General features: G+C 41.8%; 1 protein-coding gene across 2 annotated transcripts in view; it reads right to left on the reverse strand.

The window, feature by feature from the left end:
• ETV5 (ETS variant transcription factor 5) overlaps positions 1–17,832 on the reverse strand; it is a 65,817-nt gene that overhangs the window by 21,929 nt on the left and 26,056 nt on the right. For both annotated transcript variants that reach the window (XM_032171838.2, XM_032171839.3), the window contains exons 6-7: positions 13,983–14,112; positions 12,756–13,043 (exon numbers count right to left, since the gene is read on the reverse strand). In XM_032171838.2, coding sequence (XP_032027729.1) covers positions 12,756–13,043; positions 13,983–14,112 — 418 coding nt within the window. The remainder of the gene's footprint in view (positions 1–12,755; positions 13,044–13,982; positions 14,113–17,832) is intronic.

Raw genomic sequence — 17,832 nt, forward strand, 5'->3', positions numbered from 1 at the left:
TGAGGCGGGTAGATCGCTTGAGGTCAGGAGTTCAAGACCAACCTGGCCAACATGCCAAAACCCCATCTCTACTAAAAATACAAAAAAATTGGCCCGGCACGGTAGTGGCTCATGCCTGTAATCCCAGCACTTTGGGAGGCCAAGGCGGGGGGATCACGAGGTCAAGAGATTGAGACCATCCTGGCCAAAATGGTGAAACCTGTCTCTACTAAAAATACAAAAATTAGCTGGGTGTGGTTGTGTGCACCTGTAGTCCCAGCTACTCTGGAGGCTGAGGCAGGAGAATCACTTGAACCCGGGAGGTGGAGTTTGCTGTGAGCTGAGATAGCGCCACTGCACACCAGCCTTGTGACAGAGCGAGACTCTGTCTCAAAATAAACAACAACAAAAAAACCTAAAAAAATTAGCCAGGCATGGTTTTGTGCACCTGTAATCCCAGCTACTCAGGAGGCTGCGGCATCAGAATCACTTGAACCCGGGAGGTGAAGGTTGCAGTGAGCCGAGATTGTGCCACTGTACTCTAGCCTGGGCGACAGAGCAAGACTGTCTCAAAAAAAAAAAAAAAAAAAAAAAAAGTGAAACCATAATATGAAAGTAAATATATATGAAAACTTACAAAACTCAGGAGTGAGGGAAAACCTAGGTATCATACCAACAGCAGAAATCATCAAGATAAACCTGGATATACCTCACTGTATAAATTTCTATAACTTAAAAAGACATCAGAAACAAAACCAAAACACATCAAACCAGGGGGAAAGAATCTGTAGTAGTCAGAAAACACCAGAAACAAAACCAAAAGTAAAACTGAGGAAAAGTCTCCACAGATACAGCAATCTCATTGTTGGCATAAAGAGCTTTTAGAAATTAACAAAAGATGAATATCTCAAGAGAAAAAAATGGGCAAAGGACATAAACAGGAATATCCTTACAGAATAGGAATGGTCATAAACAAAAAGTTTAACTCATTAGTAATTAAAAAAGTAACAAAGTCAAAAGAGAAGTATTTTTTCTTTTAGCTTGGAAGATGAGCAGGCAGTTAATAATTCTGTGCCAGGTACCTGAACAACACTTCAGTCACAGATGATCAGGTATAACTACAAAGATGGTCACCAATGCAGCTGTGTAACAAGGAAACTGGCTATATATATTGTGATACAGTCATTTGGTTGAAAGCAACCATTAGAAATTACATAATATGTAAATATATAAGGGCTTGGAAAGGTATTTTTGACATATTAAGGAAGATTGCTAAATAGTACGTAGAGTATCAAAGCTTAGCAAAAATAAAAGTAGTAGTATGGTGTCATACAAAACCACAGAAAGACTGACATTTAGATATTATTAACACTGCCTATCTGTGGGGTGGTTATAATTTTAGGTGATTTTCTTTTTTTTGCTCATCTATAGTTTGATAATAAATATGCACTGTTTTTATAACAAGATAGAATAAAAACCTGTTGCTATTAGTCGAGTTTCCTTAACACTCTTCAGCTGTCAGCTAAATCCAGCTGTGTGCCAGCTGCCCTTTCCCTGTTGGGTGTGCAGTGTAGAAGGGAAAGCCTGCCATCCCTTAGTAGGGAAGTGACCAAAGGCAAAGTTTCTTGGCTTTGTTTGCTTATCTGTGACGTGGGGATGTATTATCCTCCAAATGCTTCTGAAATGATGAAATACAATCATGTCTGTAAAGTATGGTTTCTGCCACAGCCATAATTGACAGACTATAGAGTTTAGGAGGGTGGTTGTGGAAGGTTGGAGATGTGTGACCCTCAGTCCATGAAACAGACAGGAAGCACTAATCTATGTGTATAAAGAAAAGCATTTGTGAATATATACCCTCGGGTAGAAAGTAGGAGCCAAGGTTCAAGGAAAAACAATACAATCCTGTAATATTAAGGTCTTATTCTCTACGTTTAGCTTGAATTCTATTAATTCAAAGAATTCTTGAATAGCTTTAATAAAATAGTTTGAATTTGATTTGAATCAACCTGTGGGAACAGGTGGCCAGCAGATTTCTAGAACATCAAGATTTACAATCTTAAACTGAAGAGATCGGTGTGCAGATAGAACACTGTTTACATCAGGGTATAGCACAGCACAACATACTGTCTTTACTACTCTAACTAAAGCAGCACGGTAAGATCATTTTATAATATGAAAACTACTGGGCAATTTATCCCAGACATCAAAAGCCTCAGAATCCACCCGGCCAATGTCTTAAACAAGTTTTATGAACTATTGAAGGTTCAGTGGGCTGATAGCCTTTCACGGGGCACTGAATGCCTTACGGCAGAACTTCTTCAAGAAACCTTTCAATAGTCTTTGGAGAAGTGTAAATTCCCATCTCAGGTTTACACTTGACATTTAGAACATAGGCACCAGCAGCATGCCGCAAACCTAAAGGGAATTCTTTCAGAAAAGAGAGATGAAGTTGTTTTTTAAAAAAACAAAACAAAACAAAACAAAAACCGTCTTGCTCTGTCACCCAGGCCGGAGTGCAGTGACTTGAGTGACTCGATCTCAGCCCACTGCAACCTCCGCCTCCCGGGATCAAGTGGTTCTCCTGACGCAGCCTCCCAAGTAGCTGGGATTTTTAGTAGAAACGGGGTTTCACCATCTTGGCCAGGCTGGTCTTGAACTCTAGGACTCAGTGCTCTGCCTGTTTCAGCCTCTCAAAAGTTTGCTGGGATTACAGGCGAAAGCCACAGTACCCGGCTGATGAAGATATTCTTTTTATTTTTTGTTGAGATGGAGTCTCACTCTTGTCCAGACTGGAGTGCAGTGGCACAATCTCAGCTCACTGCAACCTCCATCTCTCGGGTTCAAGCAATTCTCCTGTCTCAGCCTCTCAAGTAGCTAGGATTACAGGTGCCTGCCATCATGCCTGCCTAATTTTTTTTTGTATTTTTAGTAGAGATGGGGTTTCACCACATTGGCCAGGCTGGTTTCGAACTCCTGACCTCAAGTGATCTGCTCGCCTCGGCCTCCCAAAGTGCTAGGATTACAGGTGTGAGCCACGGCGCCCAGCCGAATATATTCTTAAGGCCTTATTTTTGTAAAGTGCCCACATCTTGTGCTACTTGAAAGGAATGGTAATAACGCCTTCCATTTTCTCTCCCTTTCCCCTCTGCCACCATCCCAGCACCTTCGAAGGTGACCTCCAGAAATCAGTTCCTTTGATAGCTCCGAGATGGCATGGGCTGCTCAGTTCTGTAACCAGAGCCTCTGCAGCTGGCAGGCCGGTGGCCTCACTTCCGCTTAGTGCTCATCTTCTCACCTTCCAGAATGAAACTCTAGAGTTGGCCTGGTATGGCCTCCTCAGGAAAAGGTACTTCCACATGGGCACTAGCCAGCAACCTCATCCCCTCCCCGCGGCATAACTTTAAGGATGCGCAAAGCTTACAGGCCTGTGATCTGCAGAACAGATTCTATAATTGGGATTGTTCCGTACTGGTTTGTTTTGAGAGAGCGGGAGTGGCCAAGGGGGATCTCAGGGGTAGGTCACAAAGCCAACATATTTGGAAGAAAGATTCTCAGAGCTTGCTGCTGATAATGTCTTTTATGTGCAGAGGTTAGTAAAGTCATTCAGTCCTTGTCCTCAAAATACATCCTGTGAACTTTACTCACTGACCTTCACTTGAACCACCCTCCCTTCTCCAGTCCTTTTGAAGTATCTAAGAATGTGTTGTATATATAATACAGCTACAACAAAGATGCCTCTAATTTACCAAGGCAGGCGATCACTTTCGGTGAAGGCACAGCCTGGTTCCTACCAAACCTCTTCTTCCTCCCCTTAACTTCCTCCCTTCCCTCCACTCCCACCATTAGCCCAACAGAGCGCACGTGTAAGGAACTCACATTTGGTGAGCAAAGGGAGACTTCTGACTCCGAACAAGCCTAAATTCAATAGGTCACAATTTAAGGCTTTTTCGGTGCCAGTTTATTTAAAGAACTAGTTATTTATTTATTTGTCAGATTTATATAGCACCTTTCCTCCCACGAGCTCACCCACACTCCCAACATTTGGTTTACGTTATGAAAACCGTTAGATGCTTTTTCTGCATTTCCTTCCTGGTTTCTGCTGCCAGCACACAGAGTAAACATAATGCTTACAGGAAAAAAAAAAAAAAAGGAGAAAAGGGTCTGACGGAGGCTATATGGTGATTATGGGTGCCAGGTGAAGCAGGGACCGTTTAAAGGCCAGCTGAGAGATGATACATAAAATCTGCCAAGAAATCAACATCATGCACTTAATACTTCTGTTAAAGCTCAGGGAAGAAGATGGAAAATCGAGAAGCAGCGTAGCTGGGTAAGAGGCTGTGGCTGTGAAGTCAGAACATCCTGGGCTGAAATCCAACCTTTACCACTTAGTAGCTGTGTGACCTTGGATGAGTTATCTAACTGCTCTGAAGCCTCAGTTTCCTCTCCAAAAAAATAAGGACAGCCAGGATACCTTGTAGAGATGATGTAAGATAATGTACGTTATAAGGCCCAGCCCTGTTATAACACTGGTGAGTTCTCAATAAACATTATCTTCAACTGCCCCACATTCTCCCCACAACTCCCAAGCTAAAATCAGAAGATATGCAAATATGGCCGAGCACGGTGGCTCAGGCCTGTAATCCCAGCATTTTGGGAGGTTGAGGCGCGCAGATCACCTTGTGAGTTCCTTACATGAGGTCGGGAGTTTGAGACCAGCCTGACCAACATGGTGAAACCTGTAACCGTTTCACCGTTGACATGGAGGCTCGCTCTGTCGTCTAGGCTGGAGTTCAGTGGCACGATCTCGGCTCACTGCAACCTCCGCCTCTCAGGTTCAGGCAATTCTACTGACCCAGCCTCCCAAGTAGCTGGGATTACAGGCGCCTGCCATCACACATGGCTAATTTTTTTGTATTTTTAGTAGAGACAGGGTTTCACCACGTTGGCCAGGCTGGTTTCGAACTCCTGACCTCAAGTGATCCACACACCTCGGCCTCCCAAAGTGCTAGGATTACAGGCGTGAGCCTGTAGGAGTGGCTCAGGCCTGTAATCCCAGCACTTTGGGAGGCCGAGGCGGGCAGATCACCATGTGAGTTCCCTACATGAGGTCAGGAGTTTGAGACCCGCCTGGCCAACATGGTGAAACCCTGTCTCTACTAAAAACACACAAAAAATTAGCCAGGTGCAGTGTCGAATGCCTGTAAACCCAGGAACTCGGGAGGCTGAGACAGGAGAACTGCTTGAACCCAAGAGGCGGAGGCTGAGATCACGCCACTGCACTCCAGCCTGGGTGACAGAGCCAGACTTCATCTCAAAAAAAAAAAAAAGATACGCAAATAAAAGAGAAGATCTTAAGGAAGTGGGAGACTATGACACACACAAGCCACGCACAAATCAAAGGAGCCCACTGGTTGCCTTTTCAATATCCATTCTCCTTTTTCAGAAAGAGAATGCTGATTTCTATTGGAGGTGGCAATGTGCCAACTTCACAATGATGTTTATTTTCCTGCGATATAACGAAGAGCCAGACCCTGTCCCTAAACGTACACCAAAGAACTCTGAAACAAGTCCATAAGACCTGCCGACATTGCTGAGACTCAAATGGGCCCATTTAAACTGTTGAGAAGACACTGAGAAATAAGGAACAAAAAGCATGTCCTTTCTAGGCCTACCTGTTTGTCTGACTTCTCAAGATCAAATATGGGAGAGGGATGGTGATGAAACTAAGACATGTCCCCAGGATATCAGATGGTGAAAGTATTAGTTGTAGATATAACATTAATAACTTTGGCTGGGTGTGGTGGCGCACACCTGTAATCCCAGCACTTTGGGAGGCCGAGGCAGGCAGATCACCTGTCAGGAGTTCAAGACCAGCCTGGCCAACATGGTGATACCCCACCTCTACTGAAAACACAAAAATTAGCTGGGCGTGGTGGTGTGCTCCTGTAATCTCAGCTACTAGGGAGGCTAAGGCAGGAGAATCATTTGAACCTGGGAGGGGGGCGGTTTAGTAAGCCGAGACTGCACCACTGCACTCCAGCCCGTGCTATGGAGTGAGACTCTGTCTCAAAACAAAACAAAACAAAAAATATTAGTGTGATGAGGAAAAGATTAGGGATAAAGGCAGCGTTATATTTTAAAAACATTAAACAATGAAGTTTCTCAGTTTGCAGTACACATCATTTAAGGAAGTGTCCTTTAGTAAGTAGTTTGTGTAAAATAAAAGTGATTTTTAAAAAGTAAAATTGTCATAGAAGCTAACATTTACTGAACACCTTCTCTGTCCAAGTGTGATTTTATTTAATCTACCCAATGCTTCTACGTGGTATCTATTATCCTATTTTGAGATGAAGAAACCAAAGTCTGGAGAAGTTGAGTGCCTGCCTGAGGTCACATAGCAGCAGAGCAGCGATTCAACCGCAGATCTGTCAGTCTGTCCAACTCCAGAACCACTGGCCTATTCTGTTTCAACAATCGTTTTAAAATACTCTCTGGATGAGAGTTAAATAAAAATCATGTAGTCCAGGCAACCAGAAAAATCCCGTACGTTTAGAAATTAAGAAACATATCTATAAAGAACTCCAAGGTTGAAAGAAATAATAGAAAATACTTGGAGCTGAATTTTTAAAATACTGCAAATTAGAACTTGTATGATATATCTAAAGCAGAACTTGGATAGGGAGATCAAATAACTGATGCTCCAAACCAGGATCCTTTGGAGAGTGCAATAAGAAGCTATTAGCAATCACTTCTAAACAAGGCATAGACAGACCATAAGTGACCTGGCAAGCTTCCATGTACGGTCACCCCAGCCTTAAGAGAAATTTTATATGGTTTTGTGCTTACATATTATAAAGAAAAAGGGCTAAAAATTAGTGAGCTAATCATACAACCAAAGAAGTTGGAAAAACAGAATAAACCCAAAGAAAACAAAGAATAAAGTATTTTAGTGAGAGCAGAAATCAATGAAACAGAAAACACCCAAGAGAGAATAAGTAAGGCCAAAAGTAGATTTGTTGAAAAGACAATATTGTCTGCCAAGACTAAGGAAAAAAAAAGGTCTATATAAATAATATCAAAAATGAAAAAGACAACTACAGATGCTATAGAGATTTTAGAAAGGGCACCATGAATAACTTTATGTCAATTAATTTTAAAACTCACACAAAATGGACAACTTCTTAGAAAAATTTATTAAATTTATTCAACTAAACAGAAATCCAGGGCAAAACTGTAAAATGTGAAGACACTGAGCCAGTAATTAAAAATCTTCCTACAAAGAAAATGCCAGGCCCAAATGGTGTTACCAGTAAATTCTTCAAAAAGTTCAAGGAATAAAGACTTCCAATTTCACATGAGATATTCTAAAATATAGAAAAGGGAGGACACCCTCTACTCATTTGATGAGTATAACCTTAATGCTAAAACCTAGCAAGGACAATATAAGAAAGAAAAATTATGTACTTTCTCAATCATGAAGACAGGTGTGGAAGTCTTACATATTTATATTAGAAAACCCAAATTCAGCAATGTACAAAATATCATACAGAATAAACAAGTTAGGGCCAGGTGTGGTGGCTCATGCCTGTATTCCCAGCAATTTGGGAGGATGAGATGGGTGGATCACTGAGGTCAGGAGTTTGAGAGCAGCCTGGCCAACATGGCGAAACCCTGTCTCTACTAAAAATACAAAAATTAGCTGGGCGTGGTGGCGCCCGCCTGTAATCCCAGCTATGAGCCCAGATGGCGCCACTGCACTCCAGCCTGGGCGACAGACTGTCTCAAACAAACAAACAAAAAAAACAAACAAAAAAACTAATAAACAAGTTAGGTTGGTTACAAGAATGCAAGGCTGGTTTCACAGAAATCAGTGTAACTCACCATATTAAGAAATTAAAGGAGAAAATTATTTGATCATCCCAATAGAGGCAGTACAAATGTTTAATGAATTTCAACCTCTATTCATGTTAAAAACTTTCAGTAAACTGGGGATAAAAGGAAATGTCCTTTAGCTTGTTAAAAGGTAACAAGAAGCCTAAGGTAAACAGGATGAAATGTTAAAAACAAACCCTCTTAAGACTCAGAACTAAAAAAACCTCTGCACTCTAACCACTACAAAAACATCATTCAGTCTGTCAAAGAAGGTTCCATTAAGCATCCATGAAACTCAGTTTTGGATCCCAAAGTGAATCTGTGCTGCCATACACAACATGTTATTAACAGGCGCTTGGAGAAGATATGCATTCACTTTATTCCAGGCCAGGCTACAAATGTGACTTACAGTCAAATTCATTCCTCTCTAAAAATTATTGTACTACAAAATCTGAAGGACAAAAAATGAATAGCAATTTACTTTAAGGGAAATGAACTTTAAGAGAGGAAGAAAAACAAGAGGAAAAACGAGTGTATTAAATCTCTTAATTTATCTAGCATCCTTAAGGAATTGGTAGTTTTTGTTAAATCGAAATTCCAGAAAACTTAGCCCATCCCTTTAAGCTTTGAATCCTCAACAATAAGCACTGAAGGAGACGTTCTTGACATTCTCAAACAGCTTAGGCTGTTTCCTCCTTCAGAAGACACTACCCAGTTGACCTTTTCCTGATGACTCCAGCACGACACATTATGTTCTGTCAATTACAGCATGCTAGCCTACCACAATACTGATGCCCTTAGGGGCTGTCCAGAAGCAGAGGATTCTTCTAGTACAGGAGCATTTTCTTAAATGTTGCTGCTGCTTGGGTTTTAACCTCTTTGGTTGATGTCAAGTGAGAAAGCAGTGTATTCCAAAATTCTTAGAGATACATTTTTCTTAGTGGAGCTTCTTCAGTTGAATTGTAGGGCTTTCCTCAACTCAAGATATAATGAGATATGGTTTAATAAAAGCCAAAAATATATACGGCCAGTACTATAGGCGTAACATAGGAATATTTTTCTAAGTTCCTCCACCCAGCACATGTAAACATCATAAATAACACAATGAGAAAACTGACAAGATTGGGAAGGCTGAAGGAAAAAACGTTTCTCCTCTTCCAGGAGCAGCTGGTCTTTCAGGATAAGTGGCACATGTCTGAACATGTCAAATTACATGTCTTTTCCCCTCTCCTTGCGGGGAGGAAATCACCGGTATAAATCATGGCTTTCAAACACAGTATTTATCTTCTAAAAATAAATTGAGTTGTGAAGAATTACATGCTAAGACTATGTAAAACATTAAGAATGAACTTTTTTCTTTCTTCATTATTTTCTTAGAGATGGGGGTCTCACTATGTTGCCCAGGCTGGAGAGCAGTGGCACACAGTGAGATCACGGGAGTTTTGACCTGCTCTGTTTCTGACCCCTGGGCCAGTTCACCACTGCTTAGGCAATTTGGTGGTCCCCACTCCCAGGAGGTTACCATATTGATGCCAAACTTACTGTGGACACCTGATAGGTCGGCATAGTTTACTACAGAGCCCAGGACTCCCGAGGTCAAGTGATCCTCCCGCCTCAGCCTCTCAAGTAACTGGGACTACAGGTGTGTGCCGCCATGTGTGGCAACGGTGTACTTTTGACTAGATTACATTGTAGTTATTTACAGTATAATTTTAGCAAACTTTTATCACTATCAATAAACATATACCGAGGACGAATAAGATACAGGGCTAAATGTGGCCTAAAGAAAGGAGTCTAAATCACAGGTTTTTATCCTCAAAGAGCTTACTCTGTTCAACTGAACAGATACGGCACACCCAGCAAAACAAAAAGGACACATGTTAAGCACGTGGGTTTGGATTAAACGATGTAGGAATTCATTAAGATTTTGTAGTTGAAGAGATAGATAGAACTTAAAAGCATAATAAAAAAACAGATAATGTTCAAGGTCAAAACATTATTTATCAAGGTCAATTACGCAGTTTTTATAGTAGACATTAGTGGATGTTAGCAGCCCAAATAAAATCATAACTGAAACAAATGGCGTAATTACACGTCATGAAAGTTTTTGGTTGCTGAATGTAGGACCCTGTATTTGGCTACGTGAGCTTTAGAAAGTCCTTTAACTGTGCTGAGGCTTGATTTCTAACCTGTAAAATGCGTTTTTTTTTACTCTGTCTATGTCACGGGGCTGTTAAAAGTTTCAAATGAGACTCTCTTTACTTCTATCATGCAAAATACCATCTATTTGTATTAGGGATTTCGTTTTGAAGTAATTTTCCCTCTAATTTTAATAAAAAGTTCTAAGCCGAGAGACAACCTATAGTCCCCATAAAAGTAATCTGCCCCACTTTTGGGCAGGCATAAAAGTTATTAAATGTATGATTATTAAGCTTGATATTATCCACATCTGTAATTTCTATTACTTTTACAAAAATCAAACCAGGGATTTTGGTCTGTCTCATTTTCTGTGTACTATCCAGTATCTAGATGCAAAATCACTGTCATGTTTTTGATGCGTTTCATGTCACACAGATACCACGTGAATGACCATATTAATAGACAAAGGCAGTAGGAACAGAATTTGGTAATATATGCTTTAAATAAAGGTGGGGTGGAATAAGGATGAGGGTAGAGAGAGCTGGATCACAATTTCTCAAAGTGTGACAAGACTATATCCAGGACCCACCCCAGGCCCACAGACTCTATCTCTGAATGTTAACAAGGACTCTGCACTGAAAATCCCCCCTCCACACTCCCGTGGGGACTCCTGTGCACTTTCAACTTCGAGAGGACAGCACTCTTGAGTGGAAACCCACGTGCCCAGTGTTGTTTGTAATCGATTTGCTCGCCTACAGAATACCTCCCCCTTCACCTCAATTACCTCAAGGATCTCTGTATCACCCCAATGTGTGTGTGACAGCTTTGAATTTTAGACCCATCAGTCCTAAAGGCAGAGTATAAGAAGTCAGTCCAAAATGCACAGGCAGACTTCAAAGAGGAATCACCCAAGAAAAGAAATACCTGCATTCTGGTTCCCTCCTCTCTTCAACACCCAAGGGCAAGTAACTCATCAATCCCAGGAATCCAAACCTCCTTCCTTCTCAGGAGGCTGGGTGGACTGGAGACAGGCTTATTTCACAGCTGAGACTGGGGCTACCGTCTCCCAATTCTCCAGGAGAACTAGGATATTTGTCTCCCAACTCAGTTAACTGTTAATACAGTATGTTACATAAGCCCCTTGGATAAAAAACAAGGATTGAGGGGGAAATATTAGATAAAGGAATTTTCTTTTACACTTCATGGTATAACAAATAGAAGTTTGTTAAGAATTTCAAATACTGAATATATACTCAACCCCACCCTTCCTTCTCCAGTTTCCCCATAACCCTTGCAGAAAATCAGCAAGATGCTGTTTAAAAACACCAAAAAATCATTGAAATAAAAATGATATCTAGGCCAGAGTTCACAAATTGGCAGGCCTGCAGGGTGATTTTGCCCAGAGAAGTTTTGTTTAGTCTGCAGAGTGGTGTTGTTTTTAATTTGAATCAGTTGCCAACTTAAAAAAAAAAATCTACAATTTTTACATAAAAAACCAAGTAACCAAATTCTTCTGCACAAGTACAGGTTGTTAGTACAAGGTAACAATTGCCAAAAGCTCAGTGGCAGCTGTGTCCTCCAGATAAGCCCCCGGTGGCAATAGAGGCCCACTCCCGAGCCAGCCCCCGCCAACCCCATCAGTGCTCAGCCCTTGAGCCCCGCGTAACACAGGCGTTCATGTCCCTTGGCCTAACCAAGGAATAAACAGCAACCAGCCATATTTTGCAGTTCTTAATGGTGACTTTCAGAGCAAAACGGGAAGGGGATCAGAACCAGACAAAGGGACCTTATTTTTACCCCTGCATTTCATCTAGAAATAAAGTGACCTCCAAGTAAATACTGGTAGGCATCTGGAATGGACCAGGCCTGGGAAAGGTATACTCATGTATTCTTCCTACTCCTGCCCCATTGCGGCCCCGACACCGATCCACCTAACGCAAGATAGACAGATAAGAAATACCATGGCCACCATCTTGCATCCTTTGGTAATACTGTTGACAACTACCCCCTGTGGTTATCTCCTTATCCCAGAGAAACTTGAAATAAAAAAGACAGGCCCCCAGCACATCTTCTAAAAAAGAAGGCCACAAGCATCTGAGATGCTAGAATACCACAGATAAAGAGGTCAGGTTTGGAGTGTGCAGAGAAGGTTCCCTTCACACACTTTTTTGATAAGTGACTGACTCTGGACAAGTTACTCCTGATGCCTCAATGTCTGTAGAAAGTAAAAACCACCTGCAGTGTAACCAGGAGATTTCGATCTCAAAAGCAGATGTGTAAATAAGGTCCTCAGCTAATCTCCTACTGTTAAAACACGTTAAAATCAGATAAGTAATATTACCTTGTATAAATCTGCAATTGTCCCTTATATGTAAGTGAAATGGTAATGACCAAAGTTCAGTTCTATTAATAGTAGGCAGCATCCAATGAGGAGTCAGGAACCTGCCCTCAGTGAGGGACAAGGCTATCCTGGCAAGTCATTCTTCCTCTAGTTCTGTGAGAGAGGAGAATACCAGTTACCTCTCCCTTACCTACTTCATAAGGATGTCGTAGTTCATCAACCATCTGGAGAGTACCTTGGGAACAGGGTGGTATATAAACAGTCATATTCGTATTATTATTAGTCTTGCCTCACACGCTGCTTCAGTGTAATGATAACTTTTTAGGAACCTGGTAAATAAGACAAACTGCTTCCCCTCTCCCAGTGAGAAAGGATAGGGGCGAGGGAGGCAATCAAGGAAGAAGCCCAGATCAACACCCACCTCTGTTCTGATGGATACTGGTTTTCAGGCATCATCTTTGGCATCTGCAGGGGCTGATGTGGTGGTCGGGGGACCGCAAATGTTTGCTGCTGTGGTCCAGGCTCTGGAAGCGAATGGGGGGCGGGGGCGGGGCCCACACCTTGAACGGGGCCAGCTGCAGGGGCGTGCGCTGAGGTGGGCAGAGTTGCCTGAGGTGGGGGAAATAGGGGATTCTGATGGGTGGGTGAGAGGGGGGTTGTAGGAGGGGTTAATGGCTTGAACCCAGAGGGAGGCTTCCTATCATAGGCACTGTAAACAGAAAAAGAGAAGGAACCATTAAGCTGAAATGAAGCCATTAGCATGGTTACCAGGTCCAGCAGAAAGCTAGTTTGCAGCCCATTGTTGCCAGGAAATAACAGCATTAACATAGTTAAATCGCTCGTAGCCCCGAGGGGATATTTGTACCTCTGAAAAGTGACAAACACACTGCGTCACAGGGACTTGTTTAACACTTCTAGTGATTTTTCTCAAGGATAATTTTAGCCTCTGCTTCCGGTTTCCTTTTTCCCTCCTTCTAAAAGAATTCTCCGTGTATGCCTGTGTAGGGTGGGTGGGTGAGGGGAGAATTTACGCTTTGCCAGGTGTTCTCTGGTCCCCTCTCCCAACTATTTCCAGGGTTCCCAGGAATTAGTCAGAATATGTGTTGAAGGTCCGTTTGTGCTGTGACATCATTTGAATTAACAACTCTTCTCCTCCCTCTTTCAGGCAAATCTATGTTTATCTTCTAGAGCAAAGAATGATTTAAAATTAAAGCTTCATTCCTGGGGCCTGGATATTCTTAAGTAAAGGGCACAAGCTTCAAGACTTTTTCATATATTCTGATTTGGAGATTACCTCTTTGGTGCTTAAAGTTCACATTAACATATGATAGACATGAAGAAGTATATATTACCTGCCTCAAAGCCACAGATCAAATATCCAAGGATTGAGACTCTTTCCCTAGAAGGGCTGGGTACCCTATGAACTTAGTGCTCTGCGGAGCCACAAGGCTTTAATGGTTTTTTCGTGTGCAGTACAATGATCCCAAGGGGACTAGGCTACACCCGGAGGATGACACTGCCATGAAAGAAGGACGTGTTCTACCCCAGGGTCTGCTAGGTAAGTAACACTGGGAAGGAACATTCAGCTTGATGGCTACTTCCAGAGCCTTTCTGGGCAGCCTTTCTTCGACTCCTCTTGCCCACTTACCAATAGTTGTAGAGGCACTTTTCTCCATAGTTAGCACCAAGAGCCTGCTCATGGCTACAAGACGACAGCTCAGAGGCAGGGCTGTGCAGCTCCCGTTTGATCTTGGTTGGAGGTGGGGCATGAAGCACCACTGAAATCAGAAGAGGGATGAGGGAGGAACAGAGAGAGAACAGCTGATTAACAGGGAGCACAATGCTGCCTTCTGCAAACCTTCTAACTAGCTGATTGTTCTTGGAACTCATGTCAAGTCACATGTCAGAAAAAGCAAAACGCTTAAACACACAACCTCCCATCTAAAGCCAATTAAATTCTTCAAAGTCAGAAACTAAGTATCATCATCTGATACTTTTAATTAGCCAAGTCTTTTTTCCCAAATTTCTTTGGTCATGGGTCTTGCTTTCCAGAAGCTGCAAAATCCTTAAAAACCTTGCAGGTAACGGGTCTCCACCAAAAATGCAAGTGGCTGCAGAGATGAAGAATTTTCTTTCCAAGAAGGACAAAACGGCCAAAAATGTGTTGGTAGACATTACCAACACATTTAAGCTTATCAAAGGCTTAAAATTGCTGTGGCAAATATATTTCTTATTCAGATGCATATTTACAAATTAAATATAGAATTTTTAAAAAGTCCTTTCTCAAGTAACTTTAAATATCAGCTCTCAGCAAGAAATATTCAACTTTAGAGGCATTCCAAAAATTTTAAAAGCAAAGGAATAAAACAACAGACCAATCCACAACCTAGGAAAGACTAATGAACACAGAAAGCAGAAAGCCTGGCTACCTTTGTGCTTACAACATCTGCTCCAGGCCTGTCTCAGTGACCGACCAGCAAGGGTGGGTTTGCGTAACCAGTCCTTTCATAGATGGTGCAGTGAATTTTGCTGAATTCATGGAATAAATACATGGAGCTACTGCTTTTGGCTTGGAAGCCAACTACATATACCACATAGGATTCTGAGAGGGCAGAGTAACAAGAATTTTTCAAATCAAGGTGATTTACATGTAGTGGCCAAAATAAACCCAAAGAACAAAAAACCGAGTTTGCCTTTTCTGTCTCCTCTAGGAGCTACATTGTTGCAGAGACGGCATTTTATCCGAAGTGGAAAGATGCATTTTGCGTTATAAGGGCTGCCTTCTAGTTGAGTTAGAATGGTTACTCCTTCCTTGTCTAGCTACCTTGGAAGGTGGGGAAGGAGAGCAAGTTAAGCTTCTGTGCTGGCCACTGGCCACTGTATCAAAGGTCTCATTAAATAGCTAACGACAGTTAGTGGTCTGGTGACCCAACATTTTCAGTTTGACTCAATGTTTACTCCTAAAACATCTTTAGGAGTTAATTCTTAGCAATTATACTAGGTAGAACTAGCTAAACAAATCATCACTTTTCTCTCTCTCTTTTTTTTTTTTTTTTTTGAGACAGAGTCTCACTCTGTCACCCAGGCTGGAGCGCAATGGCGCGATCACTGCAACCTCCGCCTCCCAGGTTCAAGTGATTCTCCTGCCTCAGCCTGCTGAGTAGCTGGGATTACAGGCGCCCGCCACCACGCCCAGCTAATTTTTGTATTTTTAGTAGAGACAGGGTTTCACCATGTTGGCCAGGCTGGTCTCGAACTACTGACCTCGTGATCCGCCCACCTCGGCCTCCCAAAGTGCTGGGATTACAGGCGTGAGCCACCGCGCCCGGCCTAAACAATCATCTCTTTTCTATTAATATCTGATAAGACCGAACAATCTTCCAGCCAACTGGCCTCTCAGGTGCCTCTCTAATCCCAAATTCTGAACTCAGGAGTGAATATGAGACAGAGGACTCTATCACAGATGACAAGGTTATAAAGCAATGTTGCCGCAAAGTCTTGCCAGTGACTGACTGGAAAGGACAGGTTTTCATAATTTCTTTCTTATATAATGCCAACTGCTTTTCCTGAATACATAAAATAAGTTGAGAACTAGCAGATTATATTTAGAAGTCATTAGAGTTTCTCTCGTGATTTTTTGATGGTGACATCATGGCAGCCAACACTCAATTGTTATCAACTGTTTCAGATATTCAGACACAGAAAATAGCGAAGCTTGTTTGAATGTTGCTAGTAAATGAGAATTTGACACAGAAATCCCTTCCTCCAACACAGTAGATAGTCTGGCAGTTCTCAGCACTGCCCTGTGGTCACTGCCCTTCCTCTCACCAGTCTTCTGCTATAAAAGTTTTGGCAAAATAATGAGGAAAGGTAATGATGACCCAATTTAAACAAAAGCTACATGTCCTTGAAACATCTACTTTTCTTGCTTTATCTAAAGATAATCATTTGCAATCACCACTTTACCTAAGTTTGGAAAGAAAGCAATTAGGGTATTATTCAATGGTCTGATTTCAGGTTTTAGAAGTGTCTTGACATTGTCACAATATTATTATAACAGTTACCAATTCTGCTGACAAGTCTAACACCAGAGGGTAAGCCAAAGTTGCCCACAAAGAAACACTTTGTATTTGTTTCAGGAACTGCACGTATCTAAAAGGATCTAAACTGCCAGCGAATTCTGATGTCTTGATTTCTTCAAATCCAGACAGTACTTAGTGTGCACCACATCATTTTGGCTCTAAATCATATAGTACCTTCTACCCCAAAACGTCTTATATGTGGAATAGTATATTCTTTATACAAAGGGGGAGTTCAAAAAGTATTTGCATGAACAAATGGATTATATTTCCAATTTGTTCTTAACCTTGAAGGCAGGGACCACATCTACCCTACAAGGCTGGGTACAATGTTAGTTACATATACTTTACCCTCAGGATAAAACATGGCAGGAACGAGAATGGAAAGTTTCACAGATCTACACTGACAGGAAAGCCACGAGGGGCCCTGTGAGTGGTGAGGAACAAGGCTCAGCTCCTCAAAGGTCTGTGGGACTAGAGGATGTGTGAAGGAGCCTAATTCTGGCATGTTAGTCAGAGATAGTGGTGTATTTAAAGCAGGAACTCAGAAGCCCAAGGAATGCTCTTTGCTTTCAGTCTGTTTCTTCATTTGTAAAATGAGGTATGTGATACAGCCTTGAGAAATAAAGAAAAAGGCACAGCACCTTGCAGATGGTGCTATGATGCTGTGTAATTATGCCCTGTGCTTTCAAAAATAGTATTTACCTTTGCACAGCTGACTTGCTAAATGATGACAGAGACCCAGGACTATAAAGGATGGCAACAAATTGGAATTGAAAAGGGATCATGAACTCTTGAGGAAGTTTGAAAAGAAATGCTAAAAAAAAAAAAAAAAGTTGACATTTGAGCTAATAAACATCTTCTGCAATTAGAAACTTTGAGTTTAAACTCAGAATTGTAGAAGAGGGGCCCACAAAGTCAATGGTGCCCTGATAATAATTCCTGCTGAATGTGGACTACCTTCTTTGTCATGAAGATCTTTCTTTCCTTCCTTCCTTCATTCATTCATTCATTCATTCATTCATTCACAGAGTATCTTCGATGGGCCAGGTATTCTGGATGTCGGGGGTGTATGATGCTAAGCAAACCAGACATGGTTGGCCTGCATAATTTAGTGAGGCATCTGACTTTTAGCATCTTCTCAACAATGCAATTAGAGAGATTAGGGCCTCAGTATGCTGAATTCAAGCCCTTACATTTATAGATAAGGATCCTGAGGCCCAAAGGAACTAAAGGTCTTAGGGCTGCTGCTATTCGAGGGGGGAAGAGGCAAGGGCCCCCGCACTGTCATTTTAGTCATCTTCTACCACACTAACAGAAATGGGAGATACTCCACTCGCTCACTTTGTACATTAAAAATAGAAGGCATAAACCTTTTTTTCAACTAAACAAAAATACCACTTACACCTGTTTAAGAGA

This window comes from Hylobates moloch, unplaced genomic scaffold, assembly GCF_009828535.3.
Source record: "Hylobates moloch isolate HMO894 unplaced genomic scaffold, HMol_V3 SCAFFOLD_13, whole genome shotgun sequence".
Lineage (NCBI taxonomy): Eukaryota > Metazoa > Chordata > Mammalia > Primates > Hylobatidae > Hylobates > Hylobates moloch.